The sequence below is a fragment of the Odontesthes bonariensis genome, chromosome 3 (assembly GCF_027942865.1).
Source record: "Odontesthes bonariensis isolate fOdoBon6 chromosome 3, fOdoBon6.hap1, whole genome shotgun sequence".
Lineage (NCBI taxonomy): Eukaryota > Metazoa > Chordata > Actinopteri > Atheriniformes > Atherinopsidae > Odontesthes > Odontesthes bonariensis.
In genome coordinates, this window is record NC_134508.1 from 16,191,118 (window position 1) to 16,216,093 (window position 24,976).

At 39.7% G+C, this 24,976-nt stretch overlaps 2 protein-coding genes and 1 long non-coding RNA gene across 4 annotated transcripts; 2 read left to right on the forward strand and 1 right to left on the reverse strand.

The window, feature by feature from the left end:
• Window positions 1–2,846: 2,846 nt before the first annotated feature.
• On the forward strand, window positions 2,847–8,140 carry LOC142376880 (neuronal vesicle trafficking-associated protein 1-like). Its single transcript, XM_075460530.1, has 5 exons — window positions 2,847–3,063; window positions 3,361–3,494; window positions 3,715–3,831; window positions 5,889–5,999; window positions 6,835–8,140. Exons 2-5 carry the CDS (start codon window positions 3,366–3,368, stop codon window positions 7,033–7,035), a joined length of 558 nt encoding a protein of 185 aa, XP_075316645.1. The 5' UTR covers window positions 2,847–3,063; window positions 3,361–3,365; the 3' UTR covers window positions 7,036–8,140.
• stx18 (syntaxin 18) lies at window positions 8,141–21,602 on the reverse strand. Of its 2 annotated transcripts, none has more exons than XM_075460528.1 (11): window positions 21,419–21,602; window positions 13,031–13,098; window positions 11,445–11,560; window positions 11,157–11,234; window positions 10,934–11,000; window positions 10,730–10,821; window positions 10,056–10,147; window positions 9,621–9,679; window positions 9,212–9,281; window positions 9,040–9,120; window positions 8,141–8,941 (listed from the first exon to the last, which is right to left on the reverse strand). In XM_075460528.1, the coding sequence occupies exons 1-11, from the start codon at window positions 21,569–21,571 to the stop codon at window positions 8,846–8,848; spliced, it is 972 nt and encodes a 323-aa protein (XP_075316643.1). In that variant the 5' UTR covers window positions 21,572–21,602; the 3' UTR covers window positions 8,141–8,845. The 2 variants fall into 2 exon arrangements, with proteins under 2 accessions (XP_075316643.1, XP_075316644.1); XM_075460529.1 differs by having other exon boundaries at window positions 13,031–13,679; window positions 21,419–21,508.
• A 46-nt stretch (window positions 21,603–21,648) lies between these two features.
• Window positions 21,649–24,566, forward strand: LOC142376881 (uncharacterized). The gene is made up of 4 exons (XR_012769482.1): window positions 21,649–21,735; window positions 22,126–22,321; window positions 22,474–22,597; window positions 22,901–24,566. It is a non-coding gene; the product is annotated as an uncharacterized LOC142376881 (long non-coding RNA).
• The last annotated feature ends 410 nt before the right edge of the window (window positions 24,567–24,976 follow it).

Here is a 24,976-nt window from a genome sequence, read left to right on the forward strand (position 1 = left end):
AGTCCATGTGGCTGGATGGGAAATGGGAAATAAACTTTCTGGGCAGAGTGCCAAGAACAGAGAGGGTTTTAAAGGCACAGCAGTCCACTGCCATATAAGGCCGAGTCTTTACTCGCCAGTGCAGTTCAGAGGCAGTTATTCTGAAGATTCATATTAATAATGCAAAATGAACACAATAAATTAATTTGAGTACTTTTTGAATCTCTCAAAATCTCTTTATCAGTAATATTACAGCACATTATTTCAAAATAGGTACACCGATTAACTGTTTAATGTTTGGTGTGGTCTAATATTAACACTTAAATGTTTTTCCTTATGTAAAAATGACAATAATAATAATAGAGCATAACTCTACATTAAAAAAATTGCTATTTATTTGATTAAAATATGAAGACAAATTCAGAAGGAAACATTTGCTCACTTGATATTTAACACTTGTTGCTCCTATCCTGCTCTGTGCTCAACCTGTTTAAAGACACCAAGGCTTAACGTCAGAATTTCATAGTTTTACTGAATTCATTGAGGTCATGATTACTCACATGATGCCATTAAAAGCATCATCAGGGTCGATGCCAGCATGGATCAGAAACCAGGATGAAGTGGTAGGTTCATGGTCCTCTGGTTGGTGGTTACATTATTTAAGATTTGCATGGCCAGGCAGTACAGCTGATACAATCAAACACCAGCCAATCATCAGACTGTGTTCAACATGAAGACCAGCAAGCTTGTGAAAGAAATGAGCTGGTGTCTCCCTCTAGTGTTTTTTCCCATGACAGGGTAACTGCAGCAGAAAACCCTGCTACACCACTCTGTACTCGTTTTGCAACCAAGAACATCCACCCATCCATCCATTTTCTATTCCCGGTTAATCCAACTGTCGGGTCGCGGGGGGGGGGGGGGGCTGGAGCGAATCCCAGCGGTCATGGGGGGGGTACACCCTGGACAGGTCGCCAGTCCATCACAGGGCCACACAGAGACAAATGAGACAAACAACCACACACACACGCACACTCACTCCTAAGGACAATTTTATTTTAGAGACACTAACCTAACATGCACGTTTTTGCAACCAAGAACAATTGAATAAAAAGTAAATAAATAACAGCTTGCTTTCATCATTCATGATGAGCAATTTTCAGTATCATGCTATGGCTAGCCTTGCCTGTTTCTCCCAGTCAAAGCTTTATTAATGAATCAGCATTCAGCTCCTTGATTTAACAACGACACCGTGCAAGTATTGCAGCCTCTGAGGCCTAGACAAATATAAAGTTTTCTGTGGAGGCTTAAAGTCATGTAAGGTCCAGCTACACTGCAATCGACGGGCCTGTCGTTTATAAAACTGAAGATATCTATGTGAAAAATACTTAAAGACTAAAAGAAAACAGAGGGACACTATTCTGATAATATATCTCATGTTGATGAGCATGATTAAATGAGTAATAACACTGAATCTGAGCGTATCTGGCAACATTGTGTCTGACTGTCACACTAAGACCTCTAAATGTCTATCACTTAAATGAAAAGATTTTTCTCATTTTAATCCACCATCAGTCTAATAGTCATTTACATCTAATTCAGACACCGTTTTACTTGTAAAAGGAGGAGGAGTATTTAACACCAGCCATCATGTTGCGCCACAGTGGAGTCATCTTGTACATTGTATTTGTTTCCAGGAATGAATGATTTCACTGCTCGGGTCTCAGAGGGAGATGTGATAGCTAATGACTGGACTCATCACAAACTGTCATCCCAAAGGGAATCTGGTTCATGTGCACTCTCAGCAGCTGCTGTGGCCAGTAGGCCAAATTCTCGGTGCGGTGGTCTCCATCTCAATATGGGATGAGATCATTAGCATTTTTTCTTTGGCTGCTTCCTATTAACTATTCATTTTCACAATGAACACGTTTGATTTGATCTTTTATGCATCTTCCCCCAACTCCCCTTTAGTCACCCTGTAGCCTGGCAACGAGCAGTTGGATAACATGCAGCCACGCGCTTTGGTTCGACATCTCACGGCACATAATAGGGAGGCCCAGTGGATGAAGTCCAAAATGACATTATGTTTCTCAACTGAATATACAGACAATGCTTTGAGAATAGCTAGTTTTTTGTTTTTTTTCCACAAGTTCCATACCAATATAAAAGAAACTTTAAAACGAACAGGGAGGTAAATCCATCTGGACATGATGAAGCCTTTTACTGAGAGAGATACTACTAAACATGCAATAAGCCGTTCTCTGGCCACTTAGGGGCAGCAGAAACAAGCTGTGAACATTCACAAATCATCACCTTAAAAGCTGATCACAGCAACAACCACCCGCTTTGGTAGAAAATGAGATGAAGGTGAAATGGACAACTAGCAGCAAGCAGAGAGTCAATGCAGCTCAGTAAAGCCAGAGGAGCTGCAGATTTTCTTGACCCCTTAATATATTTTGCTTTTATGAATATACAAATTATAAATTCTTTCATATACCAGTTGGCTAAACACAAACCCAGTGCCTTTTGATATCATAATTAACCAACGTTTAACCTATTTTCACAGGCTAATCTTTGTATAAAATCCCCCTGTCTTCCACAAAATCTGTTCCAGCGCACATCGTAAATGTAAAGATGATACAGAGACTTATTTTGTACGGGCAATGCTGATGTATTCACGTAACACATCGTAATGTTGCCCACACGAAGTGCTTTAAATCTGCACAAAAAAGCACCCGAATTCCCGAATAACTGAAGGAAATAACATTTAGCAAACTGTGACTGCTGCTCAAAAGGTTTGCTGGTGATGGGCTTCAGCTGGTTCATTGATTGCAGCATGTGTGTGTGGATGGATGGATGTGATGAGGACGTCACACCACTTGCAGTGCAGCCAGACGCCAGCAGCAGCTTCCAGCTCTGGGGGCAGCGCGACTCACAAACCCAGCTGGCCATATTGTGCACCAGCTCCTCGCAAATCGGCTGCGTCACACCTTAAAAAGAACACGCGCACACACACACAACAAAGCTGGAACAATAATATCCACACGACGGAAGAACGCGGATTGAAAACGCGACTCTGCTGAGCTGGTAAGTGTTATGATGCTATGAGCCATCTTTTCATTTTCACGGTGATGCATCAGTCCCATTATGTCGAAGCCTTGCGCGTCCTCTCCTGCGCTTTTGCCGTTGCCAGGCTTCCCCGTGGCCCTCACAGCGCCTAACAGTTTTTTTGCTGGCTTTGTGCTGCTGTTTTCATGCGTAAAAAGGCGCAATTGAACGCGAATGTTTCCCCGAATGATATCTGTAACCACACATGAACACAATTGTAGACAAAGCCTTACGTTCATGAACAGTGAGTGCATGTTTTACACCCTTTCCGTGCAGGGAAAATGGTTAAATTGGGGAATAATTTCACCGAGAAGAACAACGGAAAGGTGGCTTCTGAGGACGGGTTTGACACCATCCCTCTCATAACACCATTAGATGCCAGTCAGCTGCAGTTCCCCCCACCAGATAAGGTAAGATCTCTGATTTAATGCGTTTCCATTCATTTTATCAGTCAAACTGAGCCTAGTGTGTTTAATAATGTCTCTACCGCTTTCAGTTGGTCCAGTTGAGGAAATGAATTCATTTAGAGGGGATAACCATTGTATATATTTAGAGAAATGCACAAAAAAATCATAGTTTTGCTCACTGAGGCATCTTTTTTTCTCATGAAGTGTCTTCTCTTTCTACCAGGTGGTGGTGAAGACAAAGGCAGATTATGATGGTGAGGGCAAGAAGGGAAAGCTGCGTTCTCCCAAAATTGCAGAGTTCTCAATAAGCATCATTGAAGGTGTATCTGAGCGACTCAAAGTAAGAATAATGCGTTTCATATCCCATTTCCAATATCTCTCACACTCCCACGCCTGCACATGCTGTAGAGCAGACAGCAACCCAGGACATTTGTCTCCATGATATTCCCTCTCCACTTCAAGTTATATAGTCTGTGACTTCTGCCAGGATACACAGGAAGACATGATGTACAGTGATACACTTAACCCCGCCCTGAAACTCATTCATTCAGCTGCTGCTGCCATGACGATGGCCTCCACACAGCCGCATCTCTCATGCCTTCCCTAACACCTCACTGACCAGCAGATGTGTTACACTGGCCACACCTCTCAAATGACTAAAAAATGGTTTTGTCAAGGAAACCATCAAAACAGTCTGAGCTGGGTGACTGACCTCCATGTTTTAGACTGTGATTTTTATACAGTTGAATTTGTGTTCTGTACGCAGACTGCAATCTTCTCCCTCTATGTTAAAAATCAACAGATGTCACTGTTTCTGTGAGGCCTCCTTTTATGGAGCTTTAATTCTCAGATATCTGAGAGGTAAAAAGGCCCATCAACATCTCAGAACACAGCGTCTGTGCTTTGAAATGCTGCAGACGGGCCTTTGATCGCAGTTAGTCTCTTTTATAAGCTCCTGTTGCTTTGCTTTGCACTTGTTATGCCATCTGCTTTTCTGTGTTACTGCAGGTTTCAAACAGACAGATGGGGAGTATTATTCATATTGGTAAACACGGTCTTTATCAAACCTTAGCCAAACACACTGGGCAACAGAAATGATCTTTTATTATATTGCTTCAAAGTACCCACATTCTATGAATACACACAACCAAAGAATAGTCTATTAAATTGACATCCTCTAATAAAAAGGACATGATCACACCTTATGTGATAATGGGACAAATTCTCCCATCTTTCATTCTATCCTTCTCCAGTTATTCTGAAACACCAGTAGCTGTTACATAACTCCCCTGAGAGGTGAGAGCTCAAATGCACAGATGGTCACACAAGCGGTTTAACGGTTGAGCTGCTAAATGCAGAAAATTCTGTCGGCCCGGCTGGCTGTTCCTGTCACTGTTTTAATTATTCTCATTCTTTTGTTCGTCAGCACCGCAGCCTTAAGTTTATGTTTGACCCTTACTATCAAGAAGCAATGAAATGGCTTTAAGTGGTACTGCTTTCACCATACGGTAGCACTGACAAGGTTTACCACACTCCTCACAACTTCGGGCAATCGCACAACATGTATAAAACTGGGATGTTTTTGTCTGCTTGAAATGAAAAGGAACACCACAGTCAAACATTGTCTTTAGATCAAACTTAAACTAAATGCTCAGCACACAGTGCTAAAAATGTAGCTCTCCAAAAAGTGTTTTTTTCTTTTTTTTTTTTTTTTTTTTTTTTAAGTTAGGAAAGTTAATATCTAAAACCATCTCCAGTCATTTCTAAATATTTTGGATAAAACGAGTCGTGACCCTATAGATTGAGCAAATCAAATAACATTGAGGCCAATGACATGATACAGTATATGTGTGCAAAGTGAACACTCAAATGTGGTCTGCATTTAAAGAGAATATCTCAATAAGTTTGAAACATAAGACCAAATGTTTGAAAATAGCTTAATTCTCAATAATTAAGCAATTTTTTACAAGTTGACTGTCCAATAAAATCAAAACCAACTGACATTTTAAAATTCACCTTACGATAAATGAGTCCACGATTCCCCTCCACATGTGGATGTGCCTTTGGGCAAAACGCAGATCTCAGAATTGTCCCTGAATGTGTGAGGGAGAAAAAAGGCTGTTTGTACAGAATAAGAAGCCCAGAATGAATTTGTCTGAATGGGTGAATGCAAAGCTCCTAATAGCACTCGAAGCAGCATTAACATGAATTAATTGTAGTATTTTCACAACCGTATAAGAGTGTGGGCCACTGGATGATAAACCGAAGAAAATCTTTTGATCCAATCTGCACACTTCCTTCCTTTTCATTTGTTCCAGGTGTAACTCTTTGTTGCTCTCCTCTAACTGAACCATTGAGAAGTTCTTCTGCTGATGTTGAAGCGGTTGTCTTTTTCAGGTGACCCTGCTGGTGATCTGTGCCCTGGCTTTCCTGGTGTGTGTGGTGTTCCTGGTTGTCTACAAGGTCTACCAGTACGAGCAGCCTTGTCCTGACAGCTTCGTTTACACGGTAAACACGGATGAGCATTCTTTGGTCCGTGGCGGTGTTTGATGTCGGACTCTGAACATCATGTAAAGATGGCATTATAACCTTATCTTAGAAAACATTTGTTGTTTGCCATTATGGTGGTAATAATAGAAGGCTTTCTTTTCCCCCACTGTTAAAGATTTCAATTTAATTTCAGTATTTACTTTCTCTTAAATGTACCCGTTAAACATCAAACATGCGTTCTATTTCTTCGTTGAGCAGATCTTTACTTCGGTGATTTTCTATTTGATGGTTTATCATTTCTGCAATACTTGTATCTGTTAGTTTATGTTGTGAGACTGTTTGTTTTTAAGAGAAGAACAATCACACAATCTTTCAACTACAAAGGTGTTGACTTGAATTAGTTAAAAAAAAAAAAAAAAAAAATGTAGACTGCTGCCCACGTCAATATGCTGAGTGGTTGGTTAATATAACAAGCATTGCTGAGGCGGCAGACTTTGTTTTGCTCCTGTTTGACAAGTACAACATTTCATCTGAGCTTTTAAGTATTATTTCATTCCACAGCACAGGATCCAATGCAAACTTAATATTGACTCGTTTATTGTTTATGAAGCTAATTCATATGCGCTCGTGCTCGCATAAATCAGATAGAGGTTGAGCTTGTTTTGAACCTTTAAGCTTAATCTCTTTGTCATTTCTCTCTTTTTTTTTTTTTTTTTTTTTTTTTTTAATTGAACTAATTCCCAGCTTATTTTTGAGTCATTGTCTTATCTCGCTTTGTGTAATCTTCTTTTCATTTTCATTGTGCAGATTGGATGACTTATCACTGTTGTTTTATCGTCTCTCTTTGGAGCAGCAAGGTCGCTGTATGCCTGCTGGGCTGTATGGCAACTACCCCCCTCAGGGCCCTGGGGGCCGTGGACGTCTCTTTACCCTCATCAACCATTACAACATAGCCAAGCAGACCATCACTCGGTCAGTATCGCCATGGATGACCATCATGTCTGAGGAGAAGGTAACCCAGCAAGAGACGGAGACTTCCCAGAAACTGGCTTAACCGACCCAGGATCACTTTGTGGCCTCCCCTGCTGCAGAAAAATAAATAATATGGTTGCGCAATTCAAGCAAACCTCAGAGTCCCGTGGCTTCTTGTGGGTGAAAAATCAACTTCTCTTGCCCGAGGTGCTATGCTGCCTTGTTGATGTAGTTCGGTCAACTGATGTGTACAGTAGCTGGAAATCTGTGGAAATGTTGAATATGTTCTCAGCACGGTGGGGCTTTGTTTGGTTGATTCCCAATTTGTTTGAATAGCATATCTTGTTATTTATTTACATGATAAAACAGAGTGGCAAACGTGTAGGAAAAAAAAAACACAGAAACACACACTCTTTGTACATCCACATGTAACAGAACTCACTTTAGTACTCAGATTGTGAATTGACTGTGAGCCATCTCGTGTCTGCGTCGCTTGTTTTACCGCACATGCACGCATGACTCTAATAGCAATCAGTTTGCATCGAATCTTTCTTTGAGTACTGATGAAGCATGTCAGGCCTCTTGATATCAGGTCGTAAATTTTCATGAAGTGGGAAAAGTCGGAAGCATATTTGCTACTCAAATACCTAGTTCATCTGTGCCGAAACGTTTTAATGTCATTATTGTAAAAAGTTGAGGCTCGACCTGGAGGAAATGAACCAGCGGGGGGAAAAATTATTTATTTATTTTTTTTAAATATTGTTTTGAGCCAGCCAATACTAACTTATAAATGATTGTTTTTATCATCTGAGCTTTTTGTGAGCACCATTTGCTTTTCTTTGCTGGCTACACAAGACTTTTAATGTACTTTTCACAGCATAACTTTTATGCTACTGTATTGAATGTTTTTTGCTCGTGAAGACACTGTATTGTGTAATGCTTTGCATTCATTAACGTCACCACATACGGCTGACGGAAGTCATCACAGACACTAGAGTTAGGCTGATGTAATGGAACAATCTGTCAGTAGTTGCTTGTCCTGTTTCTTTTTTTCCCTGTATTTTACATTTACTTGAACTGTCAAATGTAATTTTTTCAAACAATGTAATTATTACCATTTGAAGTGCATTTGCTATGTAAAAATGTGAAACGAAGAACTTAAATAAAGTGCCCACATTTCAAACATATGCCAAGATATTAGAACATTTTTATTAATTATTCAGATTATGTCTTTTCAGTGCTGCTGAAATAACTATGGTGAACAGTTCCCTTGAGTTCAGGTCAAGGAATTTAAAAAAAAAAAGTACTTAAGTGCTTTTTGTGTGAAAAACACAAATCTAGGTTAATCCTAATTAATGGATTAGCAAAAGACTGAGACAAACCATGACATGAGTATTGTTTTAACTGGAGGGAACTTGGTGTTTCTGCACAGCTCTGCTGTCATAGACCTAAAAAGTATTTCTTTTTAATCTGAAAGAATAATTATGTTACGGTAAGATGCAGAATCTTGTAGTGCAATAAAGCCCGTTTCACCAAAAACGGCTGCTGTCAGTCAAACCGTTCTCAGTCTTAAGTGTTGGAGAGAGACTTGACTGTCCATCCACTGGACAAACTAAAAAGTTGATACAGTGCTCCACGTAAAAGCTTTCATCCACAGAAGTGCAACCAAAGCCGCCCTGAAAGCACTGCACAGACATAACAGATCATCATCAGGGATGAACAAACTCCCGTTTCCACGTACAGACACAATCTTCATGAAGAACAAGTTGTCCAACCAGTCCAGCAGTGTAAACTGTTCATTCAGTCCGTGTTGTTATCACTTCTTCATGAGATAACCAATATGTACCAGTTTCAGCTAGTTTGCTGTTGTACAGTCCATTGCTGCAGTTGTTTTAGCTATCATACCAGTCCAGGAAGAGCAGAGAGAAAGAACACATAACGAGGAAGAAGAGGATCCATACTCTGAAGCCGGCGTTGTTTTTGATTGCCTTGTAAAAGAAAGCACAATACAGTTTAAGTGATTAAAGAAAATAAATAAAAAAACATCAGCCAACACAAACTGCAGATGTCATTTAGCAAACCATACCTCTCGTATATCCTCATTGCCTTCTTTGACGTTCTCGGTTGCACCAACAACCAGCTGGTGAATACTGTCTATCTCGGTTTCCTGTCAACAGGAGGTGAGACGGTCGATCAGTTTATGTACAAACTCCTCTCAAAGCAAAAGCAACGGATGACGTAGAACAGGCTTAGCTCACTTGTTGCAGGACTTTTTCAGCAAAGATCTCCTGAAGGCGCGAAATCTCCACCACCTTTCCCTCGATTTGTCTGGCGAGTGCAAAAAGCAAGGCTGAAACATCTCATTAAAAGGCCTCCATTCATACATTCACTCCTCCCAGATAAAATTAGTATCATCAAGGTCGTTCTGGGTTTCAGGGATTTTCACTTCAGAACCGTAGCAGTTCTATTTAATCTGAAAAAAAAAAAAAAAAAAACTGGCTACCACACTTACAGGCCATCTTCCTGTTCTGGGGTTTGGTATTGAACACAAGTTGTTGTGTTGGCACACCAAGCATTTCAATCAATCACCAGGACCGTGTAATTGTTTGCATTTTACTCTAAACTTTGTTTTTCTGGCAACAGTCATTATGTCTAGAACAGACTCACCTCACTTCATCCACCAGGCTGTTCATCTCACTGACCAGTCTCTGGTTTTCTTGCTCAAACTAAAAAAACAAACAGAAGTTTAACCTCCTAATTAGTGTTGCCTTGTACACCGTGATATTCAACATTAATTCAGTGTAACTGAAATTCTGACTATGCTGCATTATCTGTTGCAAAACCATCATAAGGCTTTGGTTTGCAACAATTAAACACTATTTTTGAAAAATGATGTTCAATGCGGACATCCCAAAAGATGTTTATGTGTTTATGTCACTCTATATACTTAACTGTTGCAACACTCCACAGAAAACCAGTGACTTGAGCCCCTGTGCACTGAGGCAACATCTAACAATCGCTGTACATTTATGACACACATGAATCATGCAGATCTAAACATTTTGCAAACTGTATAACATAATTATTTCTGAAGCTGCACACCATCTGGATCTCCTCAGGGGAGAGCTCATCCTCCACTTTGCCCTCCTCCCACAGGTTGACGGAGTTGTCCTGGACTTCAGACACACTCTTCTCTGCCGGATGGAGGAGAGACACATAAGAAAAGTTTCATTCACAACAATGCACCTAAAATCAGCAGCAGTTTTGGCAGTTTTAAGCAATGTGACAGCAATTAAGAGGTTCTAAAAAGGCTTTGAGTGTTTTCAGTGTATTCAATAAGCTCCAAAGAGTTTTCACGAGCCCCTTGCCAACATATTTACTGACATAGTGAAGCTGGAATAACAAAATGGTCAAGAAATGGTTGGAAGAGAGCAATTTAATTGTCTTGGTGTGATCCAGACAGAAACCTATAGGGGAACTGAAGAATAGAACGATGAGAAGAAAGCCCTTTAACTCTTAGAAGAGGAGTAATGCAAAATCTCAGGGGAAAAGGTGGTTGGTCGTGATATAGCCAACATGCCGTGGCAATGCATGCAAATTAAAGAGCCAAATTATAGGCTTGAATAAAAGAACAAAAATGAAATACATTATACGACCAAACCAGCTGGATTTAAGTCACTTGTCAGCAGTGTGCTAATATAACACAGCAGGTCGGCTCATAGCAGTCTTTGTGTTGTCACGGAAACAAAGCCCAGTTCCTCAGAGATCCCACTTACCAGAACTCTCCTCCTTCACGGTTTTCTCCTCTGTGGGCTCTGCCTCCACCGTTTTCACCACTCGACTGGGGTGCTCTGGTGCCAGTCTTGATCTGAAACCACCGAGCACAGCGTTTCAGGGATCCAAAGGAGTCTTCAACTGTTCCAAACAATCACACGATGAATATGGGTGACACTGTGTGGATATAATATGGAAATACTCACAGTCTCTTCTTGTCCACCATCCTCTTGACTCTAATTGCTCTCTGTTCAGAGTACAGCTTACACACTCCTGAAAACCAATCACAAAGAATAATAACATGATACTGCCACGCAGCTCTGTGTGCTTAAATAGAGGCTATAATGAACACCTGTGGAGACGATTAATAAAGCCAATAAAGGAACTGAAACTATCCAGTCTGCACACTCATTTGTTAGAAAAACTCACCTTTAAGATACGTCTCAATGAGGTCCAGAACTGCCCCCCTGTGTTCCCTAATCTGAAATGATGTCACCTGCTTCTCCACTATGGTGACAAAAATGAAACATTCATTGGTTAAAAATAGAGAATTTTTAAGTGGCAAAAAGCAACAGCGGTGTTCAGAGTTGTCAAAAAAAGCTATGAGCTGTAACTTTGAAAATACGCTGCATATAAAACAGTACAAGCCATCTCTTTATGTTGTTATTTTGACATTATTTGAGCCCATGTGTTGCAGATATACACACACACACACACCTTCATTGCGTAGCTGCTTGATGGCTTCGGAGCAGGTCCTCATGAAGATCTGAGCATCCTGGTCGATCTGGTCTCGTTCACTGTCCGTCATGCGGGTAAGATCTGATGAAAGGAGACTGTAAAACACACAAGAGCATAAAGGACACAAAGTGGGTTTGAATATTCTTAACCTCTAATTGCATTACCATAAAAAATCCACTGTAACTTACAGAAAAGCTCTGCGTTAAGTACTCTTAATGACAGACTCCCTCAAACTTAAAGCTCGAGGGTGGTACTGAACAGACACACACGTCCTCATGAACTGAGCAGATGGCAGGAAAAAAATCCTGCTCAAAATGGATGCACAAAAGTCAGATTGATGATCCAACATTGCTAACAATTCACAGGCCTGGGAAAATAAAAAGAAACATCTTCTTCATAAAAATGCTAATCAATAAGATAAAAAGATGAAAAATATCAAAGATCTCATCATTAGACACGAAGCGGTTTAAATGCACTAATATATGATACTGTGAAAACTGTAGTTTTTGCATTATTTTGTACGGTTATAACTTTTTAATCAATAATCTAATATTTCAATAAATCATGTCTATTCAATGTTTGCTTGAAGCGGAGGACAAAAAGTCAACACTGAAACTGTTTTTATGGTCTGTTTGACTTAAAAACGCACACTCAAAGCCAAATAGACAGTTTGCAGTAATATACTTTCAGATCCAGCAGAGGGGGCTCTAAAAATAAATCATCAGTACATGTTGCTGTACTGCACGCCCCACTGACCCACGTTGTGTTGAACGCCACATCAACGGCAGACACCAAATAATGCACAACCGATCTGAACTGTCATTTCTTACATGAAAGCATCTGAAAGTGTGTGAAAGTTTAGCAGACAGTGAGACTATGTTGGGCTCTATTTTTTTAATTCCAAGGCATCATCAACCAGTTTTAGCTCAACCGGTCTTTTCCAAGCTTAAACTGGAACGATCGTCAGCTTCACTGATTTAGTTGGAATCTCATCCACCATGATTCTTTTAGAGAAAAGAAGCTGTGGGAACATTTCAAACAAAGAAACAGCTGACGGTTGGACTTACAGGCACACAGACCACTAATTTCGACTGAACTCCAGCCGCTGACCCCTCTTATATTTTCTTAACATGCTCTGTAGAAGATTTATCAACAAATCTTACAAACTACGGGTTTCTCTACACACCCACACCTACAGAACACACAGAGCCCTCGAGTAAAGGAAGGCCTGGATTAGTCCCTGGGCGTGATTTGTTCTACACTTGGTTGCAGCTCAATTATTCCAGACAATTAGACTGGAGCCTGATTCAACAGACCACCCTACTCGCTGCTGACCTCGTGCCAGCCGCCAGCTCCTGCAGCACACACACACACACACACACACACACACACACACACACACACACACACACACACACACACACACACACACACACACACACACACACACACACACACACACACAATAATCCGGACTCCTGTCCTTCTGTGACTCGTGTCCATCCCATCATCAGCCTTTCTGTTGCTTATCGTTGTGGATGACTGCGACTGTTTGGGAGGCTCACCTTCCGGCGCTCACGTAATCTTTTCGGTGTTGTAGCAGAAAGTCTTTGAGCTTGGTGATGTTCGTGATCTGCCAAAATAAAGTGAGAAGATGTTTGTGTCAGTTAACCCTTAATCCCTTTTTTTCCCCCACATACAGTTTAAGAAAGGGCTTAAAAGACGAGGGAGTAATTTTCTCCCGACCACATTGAGAGAGAGCCAGAGCAAACGCATCATTAAATACGCACAGGATGCGACAGTGGACCAAATCCCGCCTCGTCTCTGTGAATTCTTAATATTTACCCACAATTTATCAACGCCCGGACGTACAAAATTCAAAACAAGCAATTTCCTCAAGAAACGGCTCTCGTAAATAAAACCGCGAGCCGCTTCCTACAGAGCAATCTCCAATAAGCTTCAAATTTACGATCCGTTACTATTCATCACAGAAAAAATGTCAACGTTTACGTGTGTGTGTGTGCACAAGCAAACCAGAGGAAACTTCGTTCTGTCCAATATTTGCTGCTGTAATTTGGTTAAATATGAAATAAAATTAAAAAAAGACAAAAAGTGCTTCCCTGTCCACAGAGCTCTGCTGGCAGCGTTCGGCTGGGTGTGAACGCGCACACAGCCGTCTCTGTTGGATCCAAAAGACGACAGAACTCAGACAAGCTGCGGATTGAAAAATGACACAATGAGTTCGACTGTCAAAGAGCGTGGGGGATTATTTGGATAGCATTACGACGCTGTCCTCAGCCTTCAGCCTTTTCACTCTAACAACCTCAATTATCAAATTGCCTTGGCTGTAAGAAGTAACCCGGCACCAGCAGTCTAATAACGTCTCCAAACTTTAATTCCTCGTGTCGTGGTGACTCGAGGCAGTTTTACTTGCACTGAAGTAAAAAAAATGAAAAGAAAACCTTCTTATTCAATTAATAAAGCTTTTTTGTTTGTTTCTTTTGAGATAAACACAGCTAATCGTCTTTTTAAAAACCTATAATTATTTATCTGCTTAGATACACAACTGAATGATGTATGTCACTGCTGTGGGGGACATGCTAACACATGCAAGGGTGGCTAAGGCGAGCTGACCCTTGTAATAATACGATTACTTGAGGTCAAGAGTTAATTGTGGTTCGGTGCAATTGAACTTAGAGGGAGGCACGAGGAGAACAGAGCCTGCTTATGGTTCAAAGCCACTGAAAACATTGTTAATTATGTAGCTTTTCTCTGTGAATAAGAACCCTGGACATATCTTTCTAACAACCAAGGTTGACGGCATCAAAACAGTTGAACTTGCGCTTTGGGATTTATAGTTCACAGAAAAAAGTTACATCACACAGTTTCTTTGGAAATCTGGAGCTACACTAATGAGTCACCTGAACGCCAATTAAATTCGGACACCAAATGTAATAAATTATCTAAATGATGCGCAGACTGTCTGATTTCTATGGGACAATAAAACTTTTCAGCACTTTTGAGTGTCTATGAATATATATTCGTGCGGCGTCTTTTTTTTGCAACGCGACATGAAAGGACCTCCACTTAGGCCGGGCCTTCTACTGTCACAGTAGCATGATTACAAGATTGTCATGACATGATCTCCACTTATTTCAGAAGAACCAGCTCTTGTGGTAGAACGGTTATTTATGAAGAAAGCCACAATGGAAGCACATTTTTGATTTTCAGTAATGATCTTGGCCTGCCACAAGATGGAAAATACAAACTCTTTCATGACACGACTAATTTATCTGTTACCATAAACTATGCTTTCTGCTTGCAATCAGCTCTTGGCTCCAGCTTTTACTTTATGTACAGACTATATTTAACAAGTATCAAATCATGGTAGTGCATCTTTTTGACCAGCAGGCAGTGCTAAGTCCTCAGCATTTGAATGTGCTGAATCAGAACACAAGTCAGCGCAGAAGAGTGTGTGTTGGAGTTGTGAGGAGCGTCGGGCCTGCTGTTCTGGGGGTTGAGCTGCCTCCTGTGTGTATACATTGGAGCTCAGATTCCCAGCACAACCTCAAGGGTTTGCAGGGGGTCAGAGGGATCAATTGCTCCTGTAACTTAAGACCTTAAAGAGCAAGTAATTCCTCAACAATGAGGAAGGGGGTGGCCTTGTGCATGCGGCTCACCATATATGTGTGCACGTAAGTACGTGTAAGCGTATGTGTGAGTATTTGTGCAGCCGCCATAGGTGTGTGTGTGTGTGTGTGTGTGTGTGTGTGTGTGTGTGAGGCAAAGCTTGCAGAGGAGGCAGGAGGAGACAGTCTGCCGGGCTATATCTAATCTCGTCATCATCAAAGACCCCCACTTTACCTCCTCACTTTCTCCTTCCCCCTGCTTCCCTCCAGCCCTGACTGAGCCCAAACAAACCATCAGGGGGGATTATTATGAGGAAGAAAAGAGAAAAGGCTTAGCTAGCAGATTTCTAAAGAGCTTGGATGGTGCTTTGTTTAGTTAAATCCAGGTAACTGACAGAGTTCGATGATGACTGCACCGCTTTGGTTTAAGTCCCTGACTGTGCGTCCTGACCGTGGGCAATCCGTACTGACGCCGCGCTGTTCTGTGTTTAAATATGCCGGCCCGATACAGAGAGGAAGCTTCAGCGGAGAAGACTGTGCCACATGTTGACCTTATTATCATGATTATGTCTGACTCGCTAATGGGCTGAGTTGTTCTTCTCTATTCAGTTAAAAACGCTTTTGTCAACTCAATAAACAAACTAAAGCAATTAAACAAAGGTTCTAGGAATATTTATAACAACTGAGTATTTGACCCTCTTTGATGTGTTGTAAAATTGTATTATTGTGTTATTGTTTTCAGTGCATAATTAATTTAGATGTGGTAAGCGGCACTTGCATAGTCTTGTTCTACGTTCATCTAGGTTTGATCTCTCTGGTCAGGTCGTGCATGGACAAAAAAAAAAAGAATCTAACTTCACATTTTAATGTAGAAGGGTGTCTGACTCATAGGTTAAGGATTTGAAACACTGTGGGAACATCAGCAGGCGCAGTGTATGTTGCAAAGAGCCAGAGCTGAAACAACCACAGTTCTGCCACTGTGCTGTCCCATCTTTTCAGCATTCATAACTGACAGAAACTTCTTAAAAAGCCAATTCCTCTTTGTCCGTCACGGCCTGTTAAGTGTCCTGCTGGACCTCAGTGAGATGGACCAAGTCTGTGACATCACCGCCGAGAAAAGGTCTCATGGACAGTTTTGGAGGCATTTCAATGGAAACTCAATATATTTCATGTGAAACAGATGTAAAGTTTGGGCCTGTCACATTCAAGCAATGAAAGACGTGGACACCACAGGATAAAATATGAATGAATGAGTGACGGACGGACGGGGGAAAAAACAACTGACGAGTCAAGATTATATAAAGAGAGCACTTTAGGGAAAAAAAAAGCTTGTGCCAAAGGTGTTCCAGTGTTATACATTATAGTCAAATAATAGACAACTTCTGTCGAAAAGAGCAGGCATAACTGGCTGGCAGCTAGTTACACACACACATATTATGTGTATATATATATATATATATATATATAGTTTTACTGATTTAAATTTTGTCTGTATCACAGATTGTAACGTTCACTAAGTCTCTGCAATACAAAGTACAATCTGTAATTCTTGCTAAGGATTTTCAGATCGTAGGTATAGTTTTCTGAGATCTCGCGAGCAAGAACCTCAACGCTACTTCAACTCATTGTTTACACCTCGATAGCTGTTACTCCAATTCAAAAGCTTGCTGCTTGTATTACTGCAATGTAAAGCAACTTAAATGCCCTGACAGCACTCATCCACTCTAGAGTTATTCCTCTTCCAAGGTGTAAAACACAAAAGTGCCATCTCGGTGTGTTTGTTCAGAATATTGTTGTCAAAAGCGAGAGTTTTTCCATGGATGGAACATTGACAATTGCTTCAGAAGACCACCGATACAAGATATGCGATATAACAACAGCAGACACGGGAAGACATAATGGAGAATATTTGAATGCCACAACAAAACTTAATCTAGAGGGCAGAGGAGGACGTGACAGCAGTCTGACTAAATATCCTCTGCATCTAAAGGAAAAAACATCCTTTCCCTCTTCAGTTTTATAGAGACACACACACAAAAAAAGAAGAAACAATCTAATGATATGAATAAAGCCATACAAACTGAGAAATGTCTGGAAACAGCACCCTTGGAAAAAAGGCTTTTCAGCTGAGTGGATGACAGCAGTACATGCCGAACTTATATCTAATTAAATGCAGATAAAATAGAAACAGCAAACAAACTCCTGCTGAACTTTACTTCAAAATACATTTACAAACTCAAGATTAACAGTAACCAAAGATGGAAATGCCAAACAATTCATTAACTGTTGCATAAACAGAATCATTTGCTTTAGTTTCACTTTGTTTTTTCAGCATCATCATAAAATAAGTGATTTCAACATCATAATCTGGAACAAATAGCCCTGCAGTCCCTTCTGCAGCCATCATTTGCTGCAGGAGAGGAGAGGAAACAAATCTGCTGTGGCTAAGACAAGTATGCTGCCCGCTGTCACTTGATTTAGTAATGTTTCTGTGACTGAAAATATATAACTAAACTTTTTTTCAAATTGCAAGCCTTCCAATATTCTTTCAAAACGTGCCCCCAGCCGCTGCTTTTGTCTTGCTAAATGTTCAAATATTTAAACCTTCATCTTCTGAATGAGCCACGTTTCTTCTAGTTAAACATGGTACGTTTACAGAGACCATTTAGCAGCATTGAGCTCATATCAGGATGATCCCTGTAAATCGCTCAGTATAGACTTGGCTTAGACAGCTGCGTGTGAGCATGCGAGTATTTTGTAACATGATAACATCCGAAACTTGTATAAAAACTTGAGAAAGGCCACACGGGCCGAAACGTTGTTTGTTAAATAAAATTCAGCATGATGGACAAGAGTGTGCAGTATTTTCCCCTCTGAAGTGAACAAGTACCCGCTACCTGCACCTCGAAACTTCTGGTGTGCGTTGGTTTCTTCCTCCAAAAACATCCGAAACTTAACATAAAATTATAGATTACATATAGTCTGTGTAAAATGAGGCCTCAGCGTGACTCTATTTTGTCTTGTGAGATAAAAATCATACTTTTTTAAAAAAACTTTCCATCTCAGATATGATTTTTTTTTAAAAAACTTTTATTTGACTCACAACATGTTTTACTAGTCCTGGGAAAAAAGGGCCAATTCTCATTCTTAATCGTCTACATGAAATCTCCAAATGCACTTCGGTTTAGTCTGAATGACAATGCCTATAAAATCACAAGTACCCACAATATACTGCAAAGTGTGGTCCTTAACTTGAGATTTGTATATTCATTCAGGTTCTTTAACCAGTTCGTGTAATTCAAGGTTATAATATTTCAATTTCATGTTCAGAGTCATTTTTAATGAGCCTATGTAGTTAAGAGCATCTCAAACCTAATCTGATGACATTTTCAAAGTTTAACAAACTGGGAATAGAAACTTAACCGTCACTCATAACATATTAAGTAAACTAGATCATTATCAATTAAACTAAATGTTTTAAAAATACACGAGTATAATATTTCAAAATGAAGTTTTCACAGGGAAGAGCCCCTCTAATAACACAGCATACTTTTAAGAGCTGGCTGATGGCCACACTTTTCCGTGTTTCAAAGAAAACACTGAGAGAAGGAGCCGGTTTTGGAATACCAATACCAAAGGCACAGTGGGGAGCCGAGCTCTATTTTCTACACCCAATTTAACAATATTTGAGTGACCTCGTCCATTTAAACTCGAGAAGGACAGCGTGCTGTGGGGAGTGACGAGGTGAGCGGTGAAATGGAGATCACAGTACCCAAAACCAGCCCGTATGAGGTAAAAGATTCCCCTGACCAAACCCCATCCTGCAAACACTGGCCCTCTTATTAGTCAACCAAAACTTTTTACTCTTCCTTTTTCAGGGAACTTCTTTGAAAAGGAGCAACATTTCCTTTCCTGCGGAGCTGATTTCTGAGTGGAAAAAAGTCTCATAGGACCACTGTGTATTTGTCAACTTTGATGTTTTCTTTCTATTTTTGTGAAGCTTTGAGGGGAACTTGGGAGGGAGAGTTATGCATGTCTTGAAGGGCACCCACATCTGTTGTGCATTAGGTGCCGGCCGTCAACATTGTTACTGGGGACCTAATTTAATATTTTCTCTGTTTTGATCTTCCACCTTTAATCACTGGCTCTTGGGAGGATCGACTTTCCCCAGAAATTGTTTGAGAGCTGAAAGAAAATGTTATTGCAGCATGTTTATGGAATCATACGTGGGAAGAGGCTACTCGGGCAAAAAAAAAAAAAAAAAAATGCTGCATATGTCAGGCTCTATAGAAAAGCATGGGTCGTACAGTTGGGGTACATGTGGGTAAAAACCGCCACATAACTTTAAGCAGTCAAGACATTCCAGACTCGCAATTTCAATTTCTATACAAACTTTTCGCTGCGATGGTCTGAGATGATATCTGCAGAGTAAAGGAGACAGCAGGGTTAGAGGGGGGGTGGAAGGGCAGGCACCACAGGATAGGTTCATGTTTCTTTTGAATCAGCAGCAGTGCTTTTATTAAACCACCATTTCTAATATCAATGTAAAAGAACATAACAAAAACCTGGCTGTGCAGAGCTGCAGCAACTGGGCTCAGACTGATGGTTGGAGCCATCAGGTACAACTTAAAGACCTCACTCCCCGAGGGAAACGTAAAGTGGTTCTTAAAGGTGCCTTTGAAGAGGTCTGTGTTCATGATATTCATGTCAGGCCAAGGTCTTCTGGCTGTATAAGCGATACTCCTGGCAAGGAGCGAAGAACTTTAGTTTTCAATGATCTCTCTTTTATTGCCAACTATAGATGACGGCTGTGTACATCAAGTGAAAAATAATCTTTTTATTTAAAAAAAAAAAAGGCCGTGCGACATTTCCTGAACAGATTAACCTGACATTGCAGATTATTAAAAATTAACTCCAATGACAAAAGTCCAGAGCATTTTGTATCACTATAAAGGAATATGTCTAAAACATATGAATATAACAAACAGTTAAATATTTCAAGGACTGAAACTCTATTTTCACTGGTTTAGGACATTACAAGGAATCCTGCTATGCCAACTTGGTTTCAGACAGAGGAGGACAACTCAAAGCCAAGCGTCCAAGACTGTCAGTAGCAGTCTTAAAGGGTCTGGTTCGGGAGCTCAATTGTAAGGACACTTCCCAAGGTCAAGGACACGGGTTCAACTCCTCCTTATATTTTGGTAAATTAAAATAAGCAACTAGGAAGAATCAGTTGGTAAAGTTGTGAATTAGAAAAGGTAGGAAGTGGTAAAATCCCAGAAAGAAAATGTCCACAATTTAAAAAAAAAAAAAAAAAAAGGTTTGTGAAATTGTGACATTGGCAACATGATAAATAAAACTGGGTATAAAGGATCATCTCAGAGAGCTGGAGTCCTTCAGAATTGAAGATGCCATGGTATTTATCACTCTGTAAAAAGCTAAACCACTGAATACATTTGGGACATTATCGAATGAAGCCCTGGAGACTGTTGAGCATCCGATACCCCAAATAAGCAAAAACGACGGGAAACAAATCAAATATTGGTTGAAAAATTCAAATTGATATAATATTACTGCTATCATTCTGAGGTTATACATTCTGAGGTATGTGACACATGAATCACTGGTTTGTCATTTAGGAAGCAGCAAATTATGTGCCAGATATCAATATATATGTCACATAGGCCAACGTGAGATTAACTGCTAGTATAAAATGCTAATTTTAAGATTTTTTTTAATTATAAAGCCATGGCTGTTTGAATAATCTATACGCAGATGCAAAGCAATTTTGTTTTGAATACATGGTAAAATATCTTTTACCATGTACGGGGAGAGAATGTAGATTTTTAGTCACTGAATTATACTGTACGATCATGGTTGTTTTAAGATTGTATGAGTATTATCAAAACATTAAACTGATCACCATCAACCATTAACATTCCTCTTTTGAAAGCAAAGACATTTCTTTTTATGGGATTAGTCACGAATACCTCGTCCATTTATCAACGAATTTGTAACATTTAAATACACGTTGTCCACTCGCTAAATCCCGTTTCAGTTATTGCTGCATTTTGCAGATTATATTGATGAAGGCCTTGCTAACTGTGAACATCTGGCACTGTTTGTAACGACTTTCCGTTTGAGAAATACTGTTTTACTATGAGAAATACATTTTACTATACATGTAATGCTTATAGTGTTTTTACGGTGCTGGAAAACAAAGTTTTAAGACAACAGTACAGATTGTTTAAGCTGCTCATGTTAAAGAAGGCTTGTAATGGTGCTAGCAAAGTAAAGCTAAAGATAGCTTGGCTAAAAACTTACCACTTCTTTAGCCCGTGGTGAGAAGCCACTCTTCGGTCTATTTCTCTTGAAAATCTCATCTTTAGTAGAGTCAAAGCCTATACCTATGGCCTTGTTCCTAGTTTTTACTGTCTTCACACTGGCTTTGAAAAGTAAAGTTATATCTACAGCCATGTCTGTGCAGCTGCGGTGCGACGGACCGCTGTAAACAAACTGACACGTCATCATGTTTAGACGTCATCATTCTGCGACGCTGCGGATTTTCCCTGAGACCAGTATGAATCATGCCTGAGACAGTGAAGAAAAGCCTTGCGTTTTCTCTTAAAGAGGGTTTCTGGGTATTTCTTTACATTTTAAAACATATTGTGTCTTATATAGTGTAATATTTACAATCTATAACCGGCAGACCCATTAATGAATTAGGCTTCGCTTTTTGTTTGTTTACGAGGCAACAATCTTAGTGACAATGATGATTAAACAAATAATAATAATGAAATATCTTAAATATAAGTTAAGGATAAAAAGTATTAGATGGAAGCCTCTACTTATTTAGCAATATTTTTATATGGTATACATTAATTTAATCATGCTGAATTAATCTTTTATTTTAGGTTTGCGAAGAAAAGTTACTCATATAAATAAATTATTACAATTTCTCTGTATATCTCAACCAAATGTCTCTACAAGAAGGAGACCTAACAGACCAGGAATGTCTTCTTCTTGCACAGATAGTGCAGGAGAGGAAAGAAATTGTCAGAGGGAAGTACAGCACTGTACTGGGAAGACATGCCTGGGAAGAGATAGTTCAAACCATCAACGTTGCCTTTCCACAGATACAGTTTTACGACTTTAACAAAAAATGGGAAAATCTGCTTGCAAAGGCAAGGGTGGACATCAAACAACAAAAGAGGCAAACCGTTAAAGGTGAGGAAAACCTGCAGTTTATAAGCAGTTAGGATTTCTATAATTCATCATTGATATTATTATTGTTATTGAAATTAGAATGTGAGATAATGTTTCACTTTTCACATTATAATCATGGCATTTACTCTCATGGTATGAGTTTTCTTTCACAGGTGAAGGCCTGTCTCTTGAACAGTTCAGCGCTGTGACTCAAATAGTTATATCTGTGATGAACCTTTCAGACATGTTGCAGCAGGACTATTCTGTCTTTGAGCAGATGGAAACTCAACAAAACAGGTATTGTGTTTTTTATTTGTTGTCGGCTACTATGACATCAGAATGCGTTCTATGGATCATTAAAAGAGAAAGTAAACTGTTTCTTTAAAGAAAAAGATAAAGATGGTGACATTCATATCGAATATGAAGGTCCCACAAACAAGCAACTGAGAGCACAATATCCCCGCCATCCTTCCAACGGATTGGAACAAAACACAAAAGTCGCTAAATCAGTCAGAATGGATTGTAACAGTAAACATGCTGGTGTCTTACCTGTTTCTGGATAACATCTCAGTACTTCTTGCTCTATCTCTCCACCATCAGGACACTGCACAACATTACAGGAGCGAATGGATTTACACACTGATGAAGAAACAAATGGAAGAGTCATGTCAAAATGACTGAAATGGTGCTGTATGTGACAAGTGACCTCCAGAAATTGAAGTAGTTTGTCCAGTTGAGGAATCCTTCCTTTGTTCTGGATTTGTTCTGCCGAAGAGATTAAAAGGTCACTGTTGTCCCCGTAATTTCAATGAAAAACATCCTGTAACTTGGTAAGCAAGTAACACTCATATGTCAATGCATCTGCAAACGCACAGTTTGAATTTATTGTTGCGTATGCTGCCAGCTATGAAAGCAACCAAAGTGCCTAATGCTGGGTGAAACATTTATTGTCTGTGGGGAATGCTGTAGGTTGTTTATGCCTTTTTGGAGCCCTACATTTAGAGGCTGTGACATTTCTGTGGAGGAGCATGATGCATGATGGTCTCTGTGTCCTCAAAGCTCTTCATATTGTGTGAATGTTTGAGTACATTTAGTCATTTAGCAGATGTTTTTATCATAAGGGACCCACGAATGATGGACAGCATTCTCTGCAAATGGTGGAGTACAAGTAGAACATGCACAAGATAGGTGCTGGTCAGGTGTGGGAGGGGGTTACAGGTGATGGGAGAGGAGCTGTTTTTGGAAGAAATGGGTCTAAAGGAGATTCTTGAAGGTGGCATATTTGGTAGCTCATTAAACACGAGAACTGTACCTGTGTGGGTTGATATTACCTTGGGTGTAAGAACGGCAGACAGAGGCAACATGGTCAGAGAATGAGAAATGGATAATCAATCCAGACACCTAAGTTTCTTGCAACTTTTGTTGGGGAGAAAGTTAAAAAGATGATCTTTAGGTTCATTTTATTTTGAATGAAATGATTGGTTGAACTGGCCAATGTCTTTTCTTTTAAAAAAATGTTTTAAAAAAAATTGTCTTATTTTAATTGACTTCATTTTGGTCCGATCAGTTTTACATGCTGTGGCCATTCACGCAGCTATAACTGTATGACCAACTTCATTTCAAGACGACAGTAGGTTGAGATAGATTCCTGCTTTTCCTCCACATTATGCAATCGTGTAAATCCAAAAGCATCATCACTTGGTCACCACATGTTTTATCACAACTGCAGAATCTCAGACTTCAACATTAAAAACCTCTCCATTACATCAAGTGACGTAGTATTAATTATTTGCTGCGTAGCACATATTTGGATTTGTCGACAGTTACTAAAGTGTAATATAACTAAAACACCTTGTAAGCTCTTTTTCATTTCAAGTAAAATTATTAAAATGAGATTTTAACCAAGGTTCTTCTTACCTTCAACTATTTTCCCAAGTAATATATTGTCTCATATAACTGTTGAAAACAACTGATTTCTTAAATTGATAATAACGGTTTATTCTTTGTAAGTTAAATATAAATGTATAGGTTAATACTGGTCATGTTTTAGTTTAGTTGCTGATTCATTCCATTTACTTCGAGGTGCAAATTTGAAAGCTGTAAATGTTTGACTTATACCAATGTACACGTTCATAAAAACTTGGTTATGCCAGTGTAAGCACAGCAAAAATTCTGTCCTGTCTAGACAAATGTAGTAATTTGTGTGTGATATTTCTCATAAATCCATTTATTTGTAAGTGACTGGGGTTGGCACCCAGATGTAAGCAGTGGGGCCCAGAGTGTTGAATAAAAGTCTGTGTTATTTGCTGTGTGGTTTGCTCATTTCCTTTGTTAGTGTTTTGCCAGACTGTGTTACAGCTGAGTGTGGTGACTGTCTCTCCTTTCCTGCAGTTTCAGCATTAACAGCTTTTTTCGTGCACTCTGAGATTTGAACGTGGAAAGAGAGCCGCTTTTCAAGGACTAAGGTTATGAAACACATTAAAAACATGACTGTCTTTGTGATACAAAATGTGTTGTTGGTAATTTAACAGAGTATTCATTTCCTTTTATTTTGCTAGATGAGGGATTGGCGTTCCATCGGTTGATTTTCTTGTTTCCTGGTGCCACATTGAACTGCTTTCCCTTCTTATTTCTGGAAGTAAGAAGAAAAATCATTCTAGAAATGTTATTTCAATC